Source organism: Neovison vison, chromosome 5, assembly GCF_020171115.1.
Source record: "Neovison vison isolate M4711 chromosome 5, ASM_NN_V1, whole genome shotgun sequence".
Classification (NCBI taxonomy): Eukaryota; Metazoa; Chordata; class Mammalia; order Carnivora; family Mustelidae; genus Neogale; species Neogale vison.
Window position 1 is genome coordinate 12,406,162 of NC_058095.1, and position 23,191 is coordinate 12,429,352.

The 23,191-nt window shown below is 36.6% G+C and overlaps 1 protein-coding gene across 4 annotated transcripts in view; it reads right to left on the reverse strand.

The window, feature by feature from the left end:
- Positions 1–23,191, reverse strand: part of CEP112 (centrosomal protein 112) — a 424,841-nt gene that overhangs the window by 302,032 nt on the left and 99,618 nt on the right. For all 4 annotated transcript variants that reach the window (XM_044247582.1, XM_044247581.1, XM_044247583.1 and 1 more), the window contains 5 exons: positions 15,063–15,217; positions 14,420–14,549; positions 13,501–13,593; positions 12,720–12,779; positions 4,596–4,675 (listed from right to left, as the gene is read on the reverse strand). In XM_044247582.1, coding sequence (XP_044103517.1) covers positions 4,596–4,675; positions 12,720–12,779; positions 13,501–13,593; positions 14,420–14,549; positions 15,063–15,217 — 518 coding nt within the window. The remainder of the gene's footprint in view (positions 1–4,595; positions 4,676–12,719; positions 12,780–13,500; positions 13,594–14,419; positions 14,550–15,062; positions 15,218–23,191) is intronic.

Sequence of the window (23,191 nt, forward strand, 5' to 3'; positions counted from 1 at the left end):
TTTAATGGAAGGCAAAAGAACTATTTTATACTAAGTTAGTAAAATGAAATCAACAATATCTGATGTTATCAACTAAAGCAGGAAAAACACATCTAACTTCCAGAACACCACCCAGTGGTCTGTGTGGACAGTGCCCTCCATCTTGGGGGCACTAATACCTAGTGAGCCGTACTACTGTACTAACATAGTGTATTATGCAACACAAAGCCTGCACAGCTATGCACAGTGGCCACAGCCGAGCCCTTGCTTGCTCTGTCCCGTACTGTGTACTCAATACCAACAAAGATCCTAGAAGAAAATAGGTGTTGGGAGAAATTCATAAACATATTTGATTAAAATCAGATATAAGGCATTGAATGGCTACAGGAGAAGTATACATAAAGCAAGTGATGCCCCAAAGAGTTTTGCATTCTTCATACAGAATCACATGGTTTGTACAAAAGTGCAGGGATATAAAACCCATACCTCATTCTGTGTGAAACGTCAGACCTAGAACATACGACTTCCTACATACTTCAATTTTCACATTACGTACCTTAATAGTCAAAATACTAAGCACACATGTTTAATACAGAAGAACCAACTTGTGCTATTTAAGTAACACAAATTTATTATGACTAATGTCTCTCAAAAAAAGGTAGAGCTGTAGAATGGCAGAAAAAAAGACCTTAACAAATGGGAAGGCCTCTCATCTTCTTACATCAAAAGACAACACTAAAAGGTATCAATTTTTCCTTTGTTGAACTATACATGTTCAGTAGTATTAACAAAAAGCCTAATTTTTTTAACTAGACAGATAATTGTAAAAACCAGAAAGCCCATGTATGTGTATATATATGTACATGCTACACATACAAATATACATATATGTATATGTTATACACATGTATTATATATTATATATGTTGTACACATGTATATATACATGATATACACATATGTGCATAAATACACATATATACATACATAAACATGCATATATGTATATATACATATATGTATGTGTGTGTATAGCATGAGGGTAGAAATAGTTGTAACATTTATAATTTGACAATGCAAAAAACAGTTAAAATGGATCAGAATAAATCTGTTTCAAGGCAGTTTTATATTTTACTGCAAAAGAAGAATTTGAAAGGTATCAATTAAAAATATGACTTTGGAATGTTTCATTAAATACTTTAAAATAGACAATGTACAGGGGCACCTGGTTCAGCTGGTTACATGCCCAGCTCTTGGCTTTGGCTCAGGTCATGATCTCAGGCTCATGAGATCAATCCCTGTGTCAGGCTCCATGCTTAGTGCAGACTCCGCTTGAGATTCTCGCTCTCCCTCTCCCTCTGCCCATCCCCCACTTATGCATATATATGTATGTATGTGTGTGTGCATGCACACATGCCCTCTCTCTAAAATAAAAAATAGAATCTTAAAAGACAATGTATATAATAATCTCAGAACAATACTTCATTATTTTTATAGCACCAAAAACTTAAATATCAAATTTGTTAAATACGTGAATATTGAAAAAGAAATAAACCAAATCTATACTGTCTACATACAGTATAGATTTGGTGGTCCATAGATTTTAACTTCTTGAAAAACAAAAACAAAAACAAAAACTTTTTCAGTGTTAGTTTTTCAGAGTTATACTGACTTACCTTATTATATGTGATTATTTTCCATTCATTAGTCTACCAAGCTGCCCACATATTTCAATTACTTATCTTTGAAGAACAAAAAATGAACACATACAAATCATACCATTGATAGTTTCAGACAGCTTTCAGTTATTGGAGGTTATTAAAATTATTTGCTAGGATAAAAAATAAAGTAGGAAGCAAAAACACTTGGGATATGTGTAGAATAAAAACTCTAAGTAGTACAATGATATCAAACTAGTTTTATTTCTGAAAAACAGTAACAATAGACAAATGAGCTTTAAGGAGTTAGCGTTTACAGCGAATGCCGACCTCAAATCAGGGCTCCTCTTAAGAAACGGGAGGCTTGGGGCGCCTGGGTGGCTCAGTGGGTTGGGCCGCTGCCTTCGGCTAGGGTCATGATCCCAGGGTCCTGGGATCGAGTCCCGCATCGAGCTCTCTGCTGAGCGGAGAGCCTTCTTTCCTCTCTCTCTCTCTCTCTCTCTCTCTCTCTGCCTGCCTCTCTGCCTACTTGTGATCTCTGTCTGTCAAATAAATAAATAAAATCTTTAAAAAAAAAAAAAGAAAGAAACGAGAGGCTCTCAGGTATCAGCTTGACCCCGTAACTGAAGATTGAGTTGAATACATTTATCATGTGTTCACACGTGTATGAATTCCTACGTATGAATTCCTGTTCTCTGCTGTCCTCTACCATACACTCAACAGGTTTATCCTTATTAAGGATAAACCCTTAATAAGCAGACGAAAGGAGGGTTACATGAATGAATGCCACCACATTCTAAAGTGAGACTTTCCATTTTGTATGTATTAATTACAGAAAAGGTTTTGCTAATAATTAAGGCAAATTTCTATACCATATAGCTGTTTCTTAGAAAACATGGACTTGGCTTTGGACCCACTGGGTCTAACATGACTCTTAGATTCAAAAGCAGTAGCAGTCACCCTCTACCCTCCAGACTGTTTTCCTCTGGGGCCGCAGCCAGCTCGTGCTTTTCACTCTAAAGCTCGGGGCACACAAGAACTTCCTCTGCTCCTCTCAGGCCCAGCTGCTCTTGCTACCCCAGGGGCTATCCTGTGAGGATCATACAGACTTTTAGTTGAAATGAAAACATTACCTACACAGGGAATGGGAGAAACAGGCCTATGGGGGAATTTTAGTAAATAGCCTTTCAATCCCAAGTAAAATCTGGTATTTTGGTAAAGATCCTTAAAGCTTTAATGAGTGTTATGTGGCCCAGGGAATGCTAATGTTGTATACAGAAAACCACAGAGGCCTAGGGTTCTTTCAAAATGTATCAGTGAACAATAAAAGATACTATACTGTTTTACACATAAACTCCCAATATCCCACTGAAAAAATCTTTCTGAATTCCAGTTGCACTGACTGTCAACAACTTGAGTATTTGGTATCGCAAATGCCTAACGTGGACTATACCAAATCATTAAGAATAGCATTCTGTCTTGAGCTGTATCTCTAAACCTTCTACTTATTTAGCATCATACCACAATCTATAGACACCTTAAGTACCAAACAATATTTGTTGGTGTACTGTTATTTAAAGGGGTTATCGCTTCCATTAGGGGTATAAAATGCGAATCAATAAACCAATGGAAAAAGTATAAAGAAATAAAAAAAGAACAGAGACAAAGTAGAACAAAAGAGAAATGAGAAGTACTACAAATTGGATAGATGAAGAAAGTTATTAATCAACATTGTAAAGAGGAAAAATGAATGAAGAATAAAGGGAGGGCATCCCTTCATGAAGGAAGCAAGAACACCCTCATTTTATCACTCACCAAATTAGAGTATAAAATACACTTATTAATATTTAATGAATTAATCTTGACTTATTCATCTTTAATGAATATTATGGTTCTCATCTGACTTTATCTAATTCATACATGGTGATGTGAACAAATAAGCACTAAGTCCTTGTGCAGATAAAAATTGATATTCATAATGTCTTAGTACATAAATTATTGTTAAGATGTTCTATACGATAACTCAGCTAATACATTTTCTTAACAAGCAAAACAAGGGAGAAGAAATGATTACGTCATCTGCCAGGCAGAATCTGATACTAAGTTTGCTTGATTCTGGGTGTTCTTTTTGGCCTTTCTGCAAGTTATTCTTGTTTGAAGATTTGAGGGAGAAAGAAAAATCGAATTAGCTAACTCTCTGGGATGGGGGTAGCTAGATATAATGCACTCAAGTTAGCTTCCCTTCTTAAATCACTTTTTGGGGTCAGGTACCCTGTTCTTATCACTCTGTAATATAATTGCCAAAGTTTCTGAAAATCTTTCCAACCGATTCTAAGGTCCTCTGGGAATAGACTACGCATTGCCTGACACGTGGTGGAAACTCAGTATTTATTGACTAAATCAATGTTTTTCAGCTAAAAACTGAATGATAAAACCTACTGATAAATAGGGCCTAATCAACCTAGTAAATGAATGGAGAAGATAAGTAAAATCTGACACTTTAATGTGTATATTTAAGTGTTATATCATGAGACAAAATCTTTTCCAAACAATGCCTATGTAATAGTCCATTTTCAAATATAACTGGAATATTTCATTTCCAAAATTTCTCAAAAAAAAAAACCAGAGAAGAATTTCTAAATGTCCTAAGACCTAAATCTTGTTTTTTTCTTTTTTTAATCTGCTTTCATTTAAGAGGAAGTAAGCATCTAAAACCACTAAGTTCTATTTTCTTACATTCCTATCACTTAAAAACAGATGAACTAATTTTTTCCCTTGAAAAAAAAAAATCTGCTGGCTAGCAATAAAATTCAGAAAATGGAGATTCATGGTGGAAAACCAAACTAAACCACAGCAAGGCTCTTAGAAAAATATGATGTTTAAGTTCTAGTTACTTAATGTGGCTCACCGTCTAGAATAAGAGTATTTTGTAATTAAATACACTACAGTTTTACTCACTTCAGTGCCTCCTCAAATTTATGGATTTTCTTTTGAGCATCTTCTTTCTCTTTATCACGTTCACTCTGCAGGTCATGAATCTGCCACGACAACAACATGCAAAAGTCACCAGAAGACAAGCACTCAGAGGAGAAATGCAAACAATCGAACAGTCATATTCAATCTGTTTTTTTTTTTTGAACATTGTGAACTTTTTTTTTAATTAACATATAATGTATTATTAGCCCCACGGGTACAGGTCTATGAATCGCCAGGTTTACATACTTCACAGCACTCATTCAATCTATTTTTAATGTGAAATTAGATTTAGATATTTCAAGACAGAGACTTGGTTAACCATAACCATTTACCACACAACAGTGTCAATACTATACTTCAGTACCAGTTGTCGGGCCAAAGTTAGTAATTGTTTGAGGCTACCTGTACGTGGATTTCCTGTAAAATAAGCTGATGTGTAAGAAATTCAAAAGGAGCAGTCACTTGTGAATTTTCTTGAACTTACACAGTAGCCAAAGGAAAGGAATCTCACGAGATTCAGGAGAATACAGTAAATCATGTGTCTGTATTCCACAAACATACACAGGTTTTGATGAAACAGCCTTCTCTTCCCCTGCCGGCAATGATTTGGAAAACCATTCACTGAGTTGGGGAGGCAGTCCCCCCACCATGAATATCTCTTCCCTAAATGTAGCATCCTTGGAGTCGGCGGGATGCAGCATGAATAATGAGGGCTAAAGGAAGTTTCCTCCTCACAGCAAGTTCTTCACTGCAAATACAGATAAGCATATCTAACCTGGATAACATATGGATCTGCAGGGAAAGGAGATGGAAAGGGAGCAGTGAAAGGGCAGCTGCGCTTCCACAAATAAGACAACGGAGGGGACGGAGCTATGCGGGTGGGTGAGAAAATGCAAGTCACTTAGTGGGGGGAGGACACCAGCAGGCCACCGGCTGGCAACCCAGGTGAGAGTGACAGCATCAGGGTCAAGGGGATGGGAGAGGATGACAAGCATACAACCAACAATGCGCACACGCACACACACACACACACACACACACACCCGCACACACATGCATTCACAAACCTTTCCGAACACTGACCCAGCGCTAGCCCAAAATGCCTGCACTTGGCTATTTATATTAGTTTGGATGGAGACGTCTCCAATTCAAAAATCTTATGACCTTTTCCATTGATGATTTTCTTGTGTTTTTCTCCATTGCTGGTTTAGTAAAATAAATACATAAATAAAATCAACTGTTTGTAGACTGAAAGGGGAGAGAGAGGAGAAAGAAATCCTCCATTCTTCCATGAGTTTGTTCATGTTCTCATATTCCGTGAGAATGTCAAATAGCTTCTACTGGCTGCTATGAGACCAAGAGGTGAGAAAAAAACTGGAGAGAGGAACATATAGGGTGGTGGCAAGGGTAGGACCTCAGGAAAATAAAGACAGGGGACCCCTTTCCCCCATATCTTAAATGGTAAAAGTAAAATACCTCATAAATATCCACCTTATTAAAAAAAGAAAGAGCAACTAACCTGCTTTACCAATTTCTGCCACGATATTTATTTTACTTCACATGAGAAAAAAAAAAAGTCAACTGTCCAGAATTTTACCAGGTCCAAGACTGAAATTATTATCTTACTTATATTGGATCTCTGGTATGTATTATAGGCTTGGCACATAGTAGGCAAGCTAAATTGGAGTAGATGCATTAATAAAGCATCAGAAGCACCACCCCAATGCTGATCTGGTCTCTTTCATGTATAGAATCAAAGAAATTAAAGCCCAAAGTTAAACTCAGAGATGACCCAATATGGGTATTTTGGAAACATGTTTGTTTGTTTTCAGTTTGGTTTCTTTTTAAAGTTTCATTTATTTATCTGGGGGTGGGAAATGCAGGGGGAGAGGGAGAAGCGGACTCCCCACTAAGCAGGGAGCCTAATGAGGGGCTTGATCCTGGGACTCTGAGAGCATGACTTGAACCAAAGGCAGACACCCAACGAGCCGAGCCACTGAGGCGCCAGCTCGCAATTATTTTTAACCCATACCTCTCTAACCGTCAATGAGCAAAAACGTAACCTGTGTCTGATTTTTTTAAATAACTGCTTAGCACATTGACCTCTTCTCCTATCCATTTTTTTCTTTTCAATAATCTCATTGATTTGATCCAGATGGCCGTTTTCACATTTTTAAACTATGCATCCCTTCTCTAAAGAAATTTTTACAACAGCTGCACTACTTTATATCATGTACACAAGAACATTTAAATTTAACTCTATTTTAGTTCACTGTAGCATCCGACACTACTTCTCTTTTATTCTTGAGAATTTTGTTTTGTTTTGTTTTGATATGATCTTTTGCTTATCCTTAGGTGGATGAAAGTTCACCACCTAGGAATCTTATTTTCAAAAAGAGTATCTTGGTGATCTAACTCTGAGGCTTTACACATCTAAGAAGGCCAGCTGTTGCCTTCGCACATGAAGGAAAGTTGTTACTGAGTCATAACATTTTGGCCTAACAACGGAGCATATGTCACTCTACTGTCTTAAGACATTGAGATTTGCAATCAAGGAGGCTCAACTGACCTGACCTTTGCCTCTTCTCACCCCAGCCCGGATGCTTACAAAACCACTCTCTATACAGAGGATCAAATGTTATCAAATCTCTTCAGTGGATTTTACCTGATAAAGGGTGACTCTTCTCAATGTGTATAAACAGACCTTCAAGAAAGTTCTCTCCTACCTTTCCTTCATGCTAATTGATTCTGAACCCCCTTCAGGAATATTGATTATTGTCTACTGGTTTTCTGTTTTCTGCTTACGTTATCTATTCTCTGCCCGTCCTTTGCAGCCTGTGGGATAAATGTCTGTCCTTCAGATCCCTGACGGGGTGCTCCACAGCACCGTCTCCACCTTCCCCAGCTCCCACAGGGCTGTCCCCTCTGCTGCCATGTTTTCACATTCTTCACATCCTTCCCACAACAATTACCTCTACCTTCACCCCATCCTTTTCCTTCTTTATGATGTCTGCGCCCCTTTCCTAGATATCATATCTTCCAGTACTTTACCGATGAGTTCTTTTGATGCTCTCTTCTGGAGTAATACCTTTCAGAAGACGCTCCTTTCTCGGAGTCTTCTGTAAAATACTTTCCTTCCTTTGCTCTGCACTGTTTTGCCACAGACCCCATTATGGTTCTGCTCTCCAACTCATCTGTAAATGGCATATTATCCATTTGGATTTGGTGCTTGAGCAAAAATGCAGGGGGCAGAACCGTGCTTCCATTTCATGTCAGCTAGTGTGGCCTCCTCCTCAGGGCTGCAGTGCCAGTCCGGGTCCCAGGAAGCTCCCAGGATGGTGGACCGGGGAGCTCCACGAGGAGGGATTTCTTTGCACACCTCACAGCTCACTTCTGCAGGACTCCGAAGCCACAGGCCGCCTGGAGAACTCACAAGGAGCCGCTGGCGGAGTTAGATCCGTCACCAATATTTTCCATACTGGCACTGAACCTCCCATGCATGGCACGACCAGGGATTTCCCCTCTGTTTCTTTTTCTCTGGGACTCAGAACTCTCTGCGTGAAAGCATAACTGAGATTTAGCTCTTCCCATTAAAACTTCAAAAAATTACCCATCTTTGAGAAAAATCTATCTGAAATTACATGGTGATTATGGGCGTGAGCTCTGCTGTCAAACTGCATGGGTTTCGACCCTTCTTCTCTGCCACTTACTTAACACTGTGCCTCAGCTGCAGCCCCTGAAAAAACAGGGATAACAGTAACTAGGTCTTAAAAATTGTGACGGGTTAATAAGTTCCTCCATGGGAAATAAGAAATTGTGAGGAGTTAATAAATTACTCCATGTAAAGCTCTTAGAACAATATTAGGAACCTAATAAATGCCCCACAAATGTTAAAAATTATTATCATTACCTTCTCAGATTGAATATCCTAGACCTAAACATTTTCTTGAAAACTCAAGGTCGTTGTGAAGACCGAAGTCCCAGGGGTGGCACAATACAGTACATCCCCCAGGCCGCCCTTTGCGAAGAGGCCCCTGCATCGCTATGAATTGGCGCTTTTCTAAAAGTGCTCTTTATCACTCTCGTCAATCTTAACCTCTGTCAGGTTTGCAGCTGTGACTTCTTGATGCTGGTCAATGAGCTAACACAAGCACCTTGATCTGATTTATTGCCTCTAAAAGCACTGGAACCATTTCTGAAGCAGGAATGGAACTCTCTGAGGGGGACAAGGAGAGGCTTCCCTCTGAGGTAAACATACCTGTGTCAATGCAAAGACTTTTGAGCCAAGAGGTCCTTAAAGTGAGAAACTGCTTCTTTCTCATTTATTTCTACATCCCCATCACCCAGCACAATACCAGGCCCACACAAAAAAAATTTTTTGTCCTTAATTGAACCTATACGTATTGTGTGGTTAAGGGCCTTTTTGGATTTTACTTTTAGTTTTTACCTATATTCCAGATAGTTGTGGTGATGAAGATAATGCTCCGTCAACCCTTGCTTTTTAATGTATGCAAGGCAGTGGAGAAGAATCCAAACCAATCTTGTAATCCTTTCCCTACTCTGTATGGTTAATACCAAAAATGAATCTTAATAACTTAAATAATGAAAACACAAACCGGAGAGTCAAAGACACAGCATATATTCCCCAACGTGAGAGTTTGTTATAAATAATTGATTGCACTAGACATAAACACAATTACTGAACATTTACTAAATGTAGGGAAATGTATGTAAAATGTACGTAAACATATGTAAAATATTATGAATATTTTCCCTGGCAACCCAAGAACTGAAGAAATCAAGAGAGGAGTACTTGTATAAACAAGAACGAGATTCTGCTCTGCACAAGGACACGGACACAGGGTGCCAGCCACGCTGGCGTGGGAAGGGGCGGTGAACTGCTGCACACCCACACATCCACTGTCCGGCTAACTCTGCCCCAGCTCCAAGTCAGCTTCCCCACGGGAGGCACGTGGGCCCGGGCTGCATGACTTCTTTGTATAAGTCGCTGCATTGTGCAATTTCATTGTTTAAAACTTGACTCAAGGCACATTGCCCTCTTAAAGAAAATCATGCCTGTGGTAGTTGGAAAATAATACATAATATATTATGTGTAAAGCTGTGAACACTTTAAATTATTTTAACCTAATTAAAAGAATTATAAGTGAATGCAAAATACTGGAATACTATTTTTGATGGTTTTGAACTCCAGCAGACTATCTCATCTGTTACACGGTTACAACAGAAAAATTTTAAGCAGGTATTTGAATTCTAGCACGTTTTAGAATATACATGCTTAACATCTGTCTCCCGAACTTCTTTTGGGTAAACAGCACCACCTTTCACTCTTTGGTGACTGTTTGGAAAACAACCAATAGGTTATTTGTAGGAGGCAGGTGTTTCCTTGCTAGTAAAATCATTTAGCCTAACCATTTCCTGATTTAACAGATTAGGACACTTCATCAAACAATGACATTTAGTTTTACTACCTATTATTTGTTTGATGTTCAAAGATCTTAAGAGCAGGCAATAGCCACTAGAGATCAATAAAAACCATTAGATAATGTGTGTGTGCCTAAATTAGGGACAGCATTTGATGCTAGCTGTTTCTCTTACCTCAAAGACAAGTTAGGATCTCTCATGCTGCTTTCTTATTGGCGTGAGGAAATAATGTCACTCAGATGGCATTTCCTCCTCCCGAAAACATATTCAGAACTAAGTTGTCTACCAAGAGTTACTGAGTGTACACACCTGTAACACTGGCCAACAAACAAAAAACCTATACAACCCATTAGCTACTGACTTCCACAGTCCAGGACCATGTCAGATTTATGCCGGCTCTTTGCGCAGTCAGAAAGGATATTCCCTGAGGGGGGTACGAGACATCCAATCTTCAAGGACTGAGATCACAGCGGGTTTAATAAAGAAAGAAGAACAGATGTCAATGTAAAAGGGGGAGACTGTAGAATTAACTGTAAAACAAAAAGTGACCTGCTGAGCAGCATTCTTCCAGTATAAACAATGTTAGAACATATGCAACAGCAACAACTGAGCTTATTTTTCTTTTTAGGATGGCTATTATTTTAAACACTTCTTATTTACATTGAAAACAAGTAACACGCTTTAACTAGTTACATTATTAAAAAGCTGAGGCCAACTGACACTTTGTGGAAAGGGAAAAGCTGTCCTTAGGATGCCTAACAAAAAGAATTTCAGTCTGCTCCCTAAACGAAACAGAGCGGGCATGGGTGGAAGGCTAATGGATAGGGACCAGCTGAGCTCTAACCTTCTGTTTCTCGGGTGCATCTGCCAGGCAGAGGGGCTGATCCAGAAAACTTAGTGTCCTTTGTGGCTAACCAGCCAAGCAAAGACAGCGGTAGAAGAAAGATTGTCTCTCCAGCTCCATCTCTGTATCAGACAGTCCTCAGTAGGACTGACAGAAGTTTGGGAAACACATTCTTTTACAATTAGTCAGTGCATGCCTTTCTCTTTGCTACCAACCCCTCTCCCTATCTCACAGGTACCCACATACCATCTGAGGAAGAGGGGTGACCATAGAGTTTAGTGGAGCAGGGGGCCAAGAAGGTGCTCCTTAATGAACAGGAAGCCAGACATCTGCCCAAAGAATGAACAACGGACTAACAAGGACACCCAGAGGACGCCTTATATAGCGGAGGTAAGGCTTATGATAATGTATGGTCTTCTTTTACTAAGTCAAATATTTATGGCTCAAGAGTAAAAACTAAAAAAAAAAAAAAAAAAAATTCTTTATTCCAATGAAAGCTGTATTTATCTCTCTTGTTCAGATGTCATTTTGTAGACATGAAATGTATTTAAGACCTTGTACTGAGACTGTATAAAACATCAGCAAAATAAAACCAAAAAAACTTAAGCAATTAGAAAATTGTAATTTGAAAGGGCATGTATTCAGGTCAATACATGTCGGTTGAAATACTCACTTTTCCAAATGACAGAAACATTCTTCCTAGACATTAAACTCCTGGAAGGCAGAATCTATGCTAATTCATCCTTAACCCACCCCTTCCTCTAACACCTCATATGACCCCTGGCCCAAGGAAAGCATTTAATGAATATCTGCTGAGTGACCATATGGATAAGTAAGATGAGATATACAAAGCGTTCTAAGCTACATGGCGCACGGGTGGCTCAGCCGGTTAAGCAACTGAGTCTTGGTTTCAGACCAGGTCGTGAGCCAGCCCTGAGTGGGCTCCACACTTAGCAGAGTCGGCTTAGGACTCTCTCCCCTTCTTCCTCTGCCCCTCCCTCTTTCTCTCTAAAACAAATAAAAAATATATTGTGCTATATAACCTATTTTAATTTGTATATATTTAATTATTGAAGGGTTAATGTTTTACTCACTTTTCAATAGGTGAGTATTTTACAAATGTATTAATTTAGTTAATATTACAACAGTAAATAATTACAAAAACAACAATAAAATCTTTGCCATTTCAAACTACTCTTTTACTTTCCATGTCATACAGGAAACAAATTCAAAACTGAAGGATAAAAGTCACAAAACTATGGAACTCTAGGTTTTATCACCAGGTGTTAAGTTCTGTCAATAAATCCCCAGTTATTACTGATAATAGGGATGAGCACATGCAGAATTATTCACTGTTGTAAATGACAAGAAACAACTATTAAATACATTTCCAAGTAGTAGACAATTCTTTAACTGTTTTATATTCTTTGGTTAAATATTTAGCATTACTATACATATGATACAACAGAATACAAATAGCTCCCATCAATTTTACCATACTTCTAAACTGGTAGAAAAAATATATAATTTCAAAGTCTTATTATAAGAGGTTAACACCATAATACTCTGCACACATGAAATACACAAGGGGTATTTTTTACATTGATACAATTCATAAACTAAAGAAGCTGTTTATAAACATGAAAATGTATATAAACATGAAAAATGAAGCAAAATTTGATACTGGCTAGCTGAAATAAACTTAAGAAACCAATTGATCCTTTAAGGGCTAGAATGCATGGCTTCATAAAAACTAGCCCTCATTCTTAAGCCTCATTGGCCATCTTAAATGTCTTACAGTGTCACACAAAACATATTACCTTTTTTTCATAGGTGTGTTTTAAATGACTTTTCTCCATTTGAAATTTATTTTCTTGATCCTGTGAATAATAAATATTTTTATTACAGTTAAAGTTGCTACTAGAGTCAACGCAATTTGCAATCTAAGGAAATAAATCAATCTACTTGATGACAAATTTTATTTAAGTTTTGCATATTATTACAAGAGCCCTACCTGTCCAATCTTCTAAACTACAAAAAGAAATGTACAAACAGAGTAGCTATGTGTGAGGGCAGAATAGAAAACTTTAGTTATCTGAGGATGCTCCTATCTCAAAAGAGACTTCTTTACAATGGAAGAGAACCTTTCTGGCCCTTAGGATTAGGAGATTACTTAAAGGTAATCAATTGATTCAATACAGAAAGAATACATTTGAAATTATATCGTATATTAGTCTTCGGCAATTCTTGACCATGAGGCAAAAGGAAGGATCTAGAAAATGTGAAGGAGAAAGAGAAAGTTTGAAGACTAGTAGAGAGTAATTTAAAGGGACGAAATTATTCTAAAATAATAATGTATTTAAACAAAGTTGGTTTTTTAATGAATCAAAAAATATTCAATAAAATTATTCTTTAGTCTCTATATCCCATTAGCATCTACTTTTGTTAAAAGAAAGAAGATGAAAAATGATACAATGCAACCAAAAAAATGGCTTCCTGTATGTCTGAGGATTTTACTTAATTGACTCTTATGTATACATATAATCAAGAAAAGGAAAGGTGAGTTTCAGCCACTGCTCTTTATAAAAATACAGGACTCACCCTTAGTTGTTGCTTTCTTTGAAGTTCTGATTCCTGGAGCTGCTGTTTTAATTGACAGATGTTCTCTTCTAGTTCTTTAATCATACCAGATGCCTACAAGAATTTTAAGAATAATGAAAAACAGTACCATCCTAGAACTTCTGGGTGAAAATATTTACTTTTCCCCCTGACTGAAGGTTTAATCAGAATTAAAATCATCTATAAATCTGAATGAAAAATATTTTTTTTAAAGTTTAAAATCTAATCTTTTAAAGTCAAAATATAAACTAAATTCTACACAGTACTTAAAGTTACAAAAATGTAATGCTGATGTAAAGACAATGGGCTTATAGAAAACCTTTTAAATCTTAATTTTCTAAGTAAATCTACTGAAATACTTAAGTCATGAAATAGCAAGTAATTGACTACCTTAGAATTAGAGCTACAGGATTCTCTTTGTGGAAAGTTTTAGTATCAGACACAAAAGTGTATGGGTGCCAGTAAGTGTGTCTATGGACTCCTTTATGAATGTGTATGTGATGCTAGGAAAGCTAAAGAATGACCCAGATTTCAAAGTAATAGTAACAGGGTATATAGTTACTCTATAAGATGCATTATTGACATAACTGAGCATTTCTACTTGAATTTTTATGTTTACTCCTTTAAAAAAAGTTGGTACTTAAAAGGGTTAACTTATAGCAGAATTTAGTTTATTAAATATTTATATTATGCTCTGTATTAGAGATTCCACATTTTCAGTATTTTAAATACCAATAAAAATTCTTACATTTTCAGTTTTATCAAGAATTAAGCAAAAAAGAGACGAATTTCAAATGCCAAATAGTTTGCTTCCACATGGCTATATACGGCTATATACGGCTCCTTGCCGAGTAAGATTAAGTAACTACTCTGCATGGCTCTATCTACCCGCACAGAATACCTTAGAAGCTGAAAGAGCATGTTCCTTTTTCAGAAGGCTTATATCAGCATCATGTTTGGTTTGTAATAGTTTCATGTTTTGTTCATAATCGTTTATAAGATGATCTTTCTCTTTATGCAGTATGTTGCGCCTAAAAGCATAAGATAATAAAATATATTTCTAACACATTTAGAATCAATACCAAAAATGAAATTTTTTAGTGAGCAAAATTCAAATGCATTATCTTTCAATAGATCAAGCAAGTATCCACATTTTATTTTTTTTTAAGATTTTATTTATTTATTTGACAGACAGATCACAAATAGGAGAGAGGGGTAGAAGCAGGCTCCCCACAGAGCAGGAGCCCAATGCAGGGTTTGGTCCCAGGACCCTGGGACCATGACCTGAGCCTAAGGCAGAGGCTTTAACCCACTGAACCACCAAGGTGCCCCAAGTATCCACATTTTAACTACACATTAACAGTTTAACTTAAATGTTATGCTTCTTCTATTAAATAGGACTTCTAAAATTAACAAATGGCAATATTTAAACCAGAAACTTCCCAAGGTTAAATGCACAGGTGTGATTAATTTTGGTAAATAATTTTTAGTTAAGATCAGTACTTTACAGCCACATCTGATAGATATCTGACTTCAGACAATACCTTGCCTTTACTTCTTGTAATTCATTACATGTTATCTGGTAACATCTTTCAAGTTCTAATTTTTCTTGAATTAATTTTTGTTTCTGTAAGTTACTGTTCTCTGCTTCTCCAGTCAGCTGCTGGACACGGGACTCCAGTTCCTTGACCACCTGGTTCTAAAAGAATAGGACATTGTTAGGAAAGCCTCTGAGTGACTTTATAACACTTCTGTATCATTAAGTAGCCTTTAGAAAATATATACCCTATTACAGATAAGAATATAGAAAATAAATGTATCATAAATCATACTCGTAAAAATTAAATCAACCCCTAACTCAACAAGATCTTAAAAAAAAAAAGCTTTCTCCCGTAAGAGTAAGACCATCCTGATTATATGCTTTTAGCTATTCATTCATTCATTCATTCAACGAGTAATTACTGAATCTGGTATGATTTGAGGATCTGGAGACAAATAAGTAATTACAAATTACAAACCAGTAAATAAGAGAGACGAAGTTCTTATCATCACAAAAGTTACATTCTCTTTATGCAACTGCTAATAAAGATATATTTGGCAATGTTTTTTACTCTTCACTTGAAGCTCTAGAAACTTCTTAAAATCATAAAAATAATGAAATAATATTTTTAATTAACAATTTTTATTTTAAGAAATAATATACCTATCACATTAGGGTATAAAATATTTTATTTCATAGTTGCAGTATTAGTAAATGAAATTTCATTTGTTTCATATTTTTATTTACTTACCATTTTATCAAGCACTGCATTTTCCAAAGTTTTCAAAAATTATCACATAATTAAATCATTTCCCTATTATATGTTTAACTTATTTTGAATTTTTCATCTTTATAAAACTAGATCAACATGTTTATGACTACATACTTTAAAATTAGGGTAAGCAGGCATTAGCTGAAGGGACAATTGATTTTCATTTTAACAATTACACTTCCAGTAAGTATAAGTAATTAGAAAAGATTAAGATGATGCTCTAATCAATTAGGATCCTTTTTTAAAAAAAAATTTTACTTATTTATTTGACAGACAGAGATCACAAGTAGGCAGAGAAGCAGGCAGAGAGAGAGGGGTGGAAGCAGGCTCCCCACCAAGCAGAGAGCCTGACAGGGGGCTCGATCCCAGGACTCTGGGACCATGACCCAAGCCGAAGGCAGAGACCCAACCCACTGAGCCACCCAGGTGCCCCCAATTAGTATCTTTTTATATCCATTCTAAGATAAACATTTAAAATTAAGTTTCAGCATTTAATAATATTACAACCCCAACATTCTTTATTCATTCCATCCTTTCTTCATTGTAATACAAATTTAGGTATATAATTTAAATTTTGGAAGCAACAGATTCTGAATTTGAGGAATGAAAATAATTACACATAATGTAAAAACATGGTATATAGATACGGTATATAGAAAATACATACAATTCCTAGCTCAGAGTCTGACACATATCAGAGGCTCAGATTTCTTCTCCATGGATCCTAGTCACTCTGCCTCATTATTAATGATCCCTCTGCTTTGGGAGTTCCTTTTAGAAGATAGTTCAATTTTCCAATATATATTCTAAATTCTCCTCGTTTCCTAAATATCGATTGACTGGAAGAAACAAAGAAAAGAATACATACTTGGCCTTCCAGTTTTAAATGGCAGAAATAAAAAATTATTTCTATTCCCTTTTCTCTTGGAAATTACACGAAAGAGACAAGATATACTAGAAACAGAAATGAAACTCTGTCTTAATAAACCCTTAGGAGAGGAACTTCTATCTCTCCCTATGAAGGAATAGCTTACAGCAGATCACACTTACACTGAGAAAAAGTGAAAAACCCAAAAGACACCAAGAAAAAATCAATTCAAAGGCCTTGGAGAACTTTCAAGGCAGGTAGGACTTAAGGGGGCCAGAGAAAGAAACCTCAGAGAGCTGAGTCAACACTCCGTAAGCTGCTTTCACCTTTGAGGCATTCCCCAATCTTGGAGAATGAGGTCCAGGCAAGGCAGTTAGAGCAGGGGATGGCCTAGGCAGCCAAGACTTGAGGAACCAAAATCCCTGAGAGAATGGCTGCACGTAGGAAGGGGCTTCACCCATACAGTTTTCTCCTCAAGGAATTTCCCAAATTCCTAACATTTACAGGGCAGATGGCTAAGAAACCAAGAGAAAATACTCTGAAATGCAGACTCGAGTTTTCGGCATGTCACTGTACTCAGGAGTAAAAAATTGTAGATTATTATTCAAGGAGGAAGGCCCCTGGTAACATCAGAGACTTTGACCTCAAACTGTGTAGAAGGCCACACTGGTAGTGGGAGGGAATCAGAGGTAGACCAAGGACTGCAACCCAGCCTTGAGTCACCTCAGTCCCTGAATGGATCGAGGGGAGCTGTCTCCACACCAGACACCTCTCCTGGGGCACAGTGGCACCTTTCTGGGGAAGATAACGTAATCCAGAGCATTTACTATCTTTCATACACAACGTCTAGCATTCAATCAGAAAATACCAGGCCAGTCAAAAATTATAATCAAGAGGGGAAAAAATAAAACAGAAATCAACACGTAGAATGGCCCAGATACTGAAATCTAAGAATCTATGAGGAACGTTACATGACTCAAAATACAGAGGAAGATCTACAAAATGAAATGATGATCAAGTAGAAATGTAGGACTACTCCAAGAAAGCATGACCCATGGCTGGAGATCTTAGAAAATGTCATCAGAACATAGTTCTCCAAACTAAGTGGGATGCAAATAATCTGTTGTTTGTTCAACAATAACATATACACAAGTTGTGACTACAGCATCTCTGAACACAATCTGGCATCAAAGAATAAGCAGGAAAGTCTGGGCTAGGTGAAAAATCACACAAAGCCACATTCACAGGAAGCGAATTATGACTGAGGTCAATTCAGGGAAAGAAACACACAGTATGAGAAGACTTACAGCACCTGTAGAATAATAAATGCAACAGAACTCACTCATGTGGCAAGTTGATCATTTTATCATCACCCTGCATAGTAAGACAGTTATTCATTTTATTATTTTTTTAATTTATTATTGTTTTATTTTTACGATGCATTTTCAAGGCATTTTTCTAACTCTCGTGTTGTCTTACATAAAATAGACCCAAAGTAAGTAAAATAAATTTAAGGGAAAGCACTTAAATGTATTTTGAAATACCTTAAGGTATTTAGGCAACAATATTTAGGCAAAGTAACCTTTTTCAAACTGTATACAAAGAACTGAGAGGATAAAAACATAACAGAAACCTCAAAATGGGGTAAAAAATTATTCAGGTAAAAAGATGCTCTTGAATCACTGCCTTGCAGGCTGTGACAGACAGTGTAGAGGAGAATTCTGGGTAGAGATGATCAGGATAAAGGAAGGAACAAGTAACTGTATAGTTAATAACAAACAGATTACCTTGTGTGCCAAGAATACCTTCCCACATCGTGAACTCAAAGGTGGCACCCGGAAGATGAGGTTGGAGTTCTTGAATGGGCATGGCTTATAAGTAGAAGTTATAAAAGGCATTAGATTAGTAACTAAAGTTCTCGATCATGGGTAAATGGGACAAACTGCATTTGTGGGGTACGGAACAAGAGGAGACAGGGAGAGCAACTAGCGGGTTACTAGAAGGGTCTTGGAATGAGGCAACAATGGCCTGAACTCAACTGGTAGCTGTGGAAACAGAAGGGAAAAGAGAAGACCCAAGAAAATTTTTGGAGTAGTAAATAGTATGATTAGGTAAAATACCAAGTAAAGAAGATGACAAACAGCAAGAATTCTAAATCTTCCAAGCTCAAAATCTAATATGTCAAGAGAATTACAGGACATCGGGAATTAAGAGAAAGCTCAGCAAAGAGTATTATTTTTGTAGGAAATATAAAACAAGATTTTCAACAAGTTATTAGGAAATTATAAAATAACCAATGGGCCTTCGGTTATGCTAGAATAAGACATAAGGACTGGAGATACAAATGTTGGAATTTTACACACAAACATTTGAAATCCTATAGGAGATAAAAATTAGAAAGGGTTAGTAACTCAGCAACTATTTACAGTGGCAAAAAAAGTGACATATTTTATCTTATTTCATAAATTTATTGAAATATGACAAAAAGGCATACAAATCTTAGGTCCACACTTTAATATCTATTTACAAACTGAAAACACCCATGAGCCACTATAAGATGTAAATATTACCAGCCATTCTGAAGCCTTGTTTGTCATCCTCTCTGTTCAAGCAACCACTATTCTGACTTTCATCACAAAAAAACTAACTTTGGCTTTGTTGAGTTTCCTATAAATGGAATCATAGAGTACTGTTTTGGGTCAGGCTTCATCATGCATATTGTATGTCTGAGAGATTCATCCATGTCATGGGGTATATCTATAATTAAAACTTTTTCATTGCTATATATAGTTCTCCCTTGTGTGAATGTACATAAAATAATTTATCCACTTATTGATGGCTGTTTTCAGTGTCTGGCTATATAAAAATAATATATACATATAATATATACATTATATATATTATATATAAATAATATATTAAATATATTAAAATAAAATAAAATATATATTAAAATATATATATAAATAATATTGCTTATTAACACTTCCATAAATATTTTATGGTACATATATATGCACTGATTTATTTTGGTTACACTTCCTGCAGTGAATTTGCAAATGATTTGAGTCACAACTGATTTGAAACCTATGCTCATGCAAAACTCTGTTAAGTGGATACTGATAACAGCTCTAGTCATCATTGCCAAAAAGCGACATAAACAGGATATCATTCAATAGATACATGAGTAAAAGTATGGTACATCCAGATAACTCAATGTTATTCAGCAATACAAAGAAATGAGTTTTCAAGCCACGAAAACACATGAAGAATCCTTAATTGTATAATTGTTTAGTGAAAGAAACCAGTCTGAAAGGGATACAGCCTGTCTGATTCCAATTACATGACATTTTGAAATAGACAAAACTAGGCAAACAGTAAAAAAGATCAGTGGTTCCCATAGATTCTAGGGAGAGGGGCAAGGGATGAACAGAGTAAAGCACAGGTGATTTTTTAGAACAGTGAAAATGTGTAGGACACTATAATGACGGATACGTGAGTACATCCACTTGTCAAACGACATGGAATTTTAAAGCACAAAAAATGAACTCTATGTTATGCAAATTTTAAAAAGCACTTAAGAATTGGGAAGAAATGCAGACTGACAAGGGAATCTAGTTATAGTATATGAAAAAACTCATTGAAGGGATGGGGTAGAAGTGATAGCCTAAGCAATTTTAAAATGAATAGAGCCTGTAAGACCAAAAGCAAAAAAGAACTCTCACAAGCACTGCACTCAAAGTTGGTTCTCATGGGTTATGGATTAATAACTCTGATACCGGTATACACGTACACGGGAATGGAACAATTAAGTAACAATGAAGGAGGATGGTGGAAGTCAAGTTTCGACTTGGATTAAGAATTTACAGACACACAATGGGAAGAGGCTAGAAAAATCCATGTAGTAATTTATTTGAGTTACTGATATAAGAAAAAATTGTGTTTAGATAGAGATGATTACATATAGAAATATTTATAGAAATGCATATACACAGGTTAATATATGCGCACACACTCCCTTGCTCCATCAGGTAAAAGGGCATAAAAGAAAAGACACCCCAACAGTAATGAGTGCACTTAACACACAGATCTTGCTTTCTGATACCTTCTCCACGGTACCCGCACTGATGGGGAGATGTCAAAGGGGCACAGGAACCCACTGAAAGATCTCCCAATGGCCAAAGCTGGAACAATGTAAACAACAAAATGAAGAAATATTGGATTATAAGCCAGAGTATTAAATAAATATCCCAAGTCCACACTGATATAAATAAATGATTCAATAAATATATGAGAAAAAAAAGACGAATCTCCCACGCAGAAAAACTTCAAACAATTTATATAGCTACTCCATCATCAAGTATGGTGAGCGGAAGGCCCTACGTCTTAAGCATGGGCTACACAGTGTCATTTTCTACCAAAGAGGACAGTATGGAAATGTGGGGAGTAACTTTAGGGTGAAAACCCGAACAAACCCTACCCTTGATCAGCCCGGTGATCAAGGTTAGTATCAAAAGTGATGTCACTGGGGTGCCTGTGTGGCTCAGCTGCTTAAGATCCCACTCTTGATTTCAGCTCAGGTCGTGACCCCAGAGTCACGAGATGGAAGCCAGTGTCAGGCTCTGCGCTCAGCACGGAGTCGGCTTGTCCCCCTCCCTCCCCTCCCTTGCATGCACTTTCGCTCTCTCTCAAATAAATAAATAAAATCTTTTTTTTTTTAAAGTGATGTCGTTAGTTTCACATACCACGGATAAAATGTGATGAGAACATCACTGCACCTGTGGAATCCGACTGCCTCAACCCAGAGCCTCAGACTAATCATAAGGAAAATACGAGACAAAATCCAACAGAGGAGCATCCTACAGCATGCCTGACCCCCATTACTCAAGACTGTCAAGGTCATGAAAAACAAGGAAAGCCTGAGAAACTGTCACAACCAATAGTAAACTAGAGAAACCTAACAACTAAATGTAATGTGACGTCCTGCACGAGATCCTGGTCAGCAGAACATTACATAATAATTAAGGAAAACTGAATAAACTGTGGAGTTTAGTTAATAATAATGTATCACTACTGATTCATTTGTTGTAACAAGTGAGCCAAAATAATTCAAGATGATAATATAGGAAATGGGGGGGTATATGGAAACTGTGTACAATCTTCTCAGATTTTCTGTAAATCTAATACTGTTTTTTAAAAAAGATAAAATCCACTTTTTTAAAAAAAATTATTATTGAATTCAAAATGATGAACTACTGCTATTTGGGGTTTCTTTCTCATTTTGGGCTAGGTGAAGAACTGCTGGCGGCGACTACAAATGACAAATTCCAGGCCGCTCAGAGGGGAGGTGAGCCGCTGCACGAGTTTTCACAGGTCTCTACTAACAGCAGCTAGTAACGGCTCACAAAATTCTCAGGCGTCGAAGGCCCTTTGAGACTCTTTAAGGTTGGGGTTCTTAAACTTGATACAGGTCCATGAACACAATTCAGAGTGTCAGGAAATTAGAATGGAGAAGGAAATATCATCTTAATTTTCACTATCCTAACTGGAAATCTCATCTTAATTTTCACTATCCTAACTGGCCTTCAGCATTTCCCTTCAACTAAGAATATGGTCAGCAAACCAAAGTAGTTATCATATATCACAGATATTTTTATAATCCATCATAGTTTGGGATAATCACTGAATATTGCTTATCTTCATCCTTATTCATAAATTAGAATAGTTATCAGGTCCCCTGCTAAATCTTGATATTTATTGCATTAGTTAAGAAACATATATTACTTTATCATGACTTTGATTTGTAAATATTTTGATAACTATAACTCAATAAAATTTCTTCTCTTTGTAATTTTAATATTTTATTAAACCTAAAAATATTTTCCTGAGAAGGACTACATAGACTTTACAAGATAGCCAGCAGGATTCATGATACAAAAAAAGGTAAAGAATTCCACTAACAGAGCCTAAAATTGCAACAAAGTCATCCACAGACTTTCAGTGTGTCTAAGCGTTGATATGAATAGAGCCCTATATTTTACAGTTGTCACCTCCCCAAGCACCTAATAATTCAGCTTTAATTTTCATATTTATAAGTTCTAATATATTGTTTTAAAAGTTCAATGTTTACATATTTTAATTATGAATTTCACACTAGAAAATCCCTGCCTATATCAAAAGACGTCTAATAGAATCTATAGAAGTATCTGCTTACAACAAATGTCAATGAAACAAAACAAGACTCAACAAAAAAAGAAAGAAAAAGCCTGTAAGAACAACAAAACTAAGAAACTAATTCTCAGTGACAGTCCCGTCTTTCATCTTAAGCCATGCCTTGAACTCCACCTTATTTAATTATTAAATCAGGAGCTGCCCAGCAAGATCTGTCTAGTTCTGATGATTCTTAAATTCAATCCTGCTGACAGACTCTGTCCATTTTTCTCTATATTTACTGTTACCTAATGACAAGGTCTGAATGCTAATTTTTAACTTC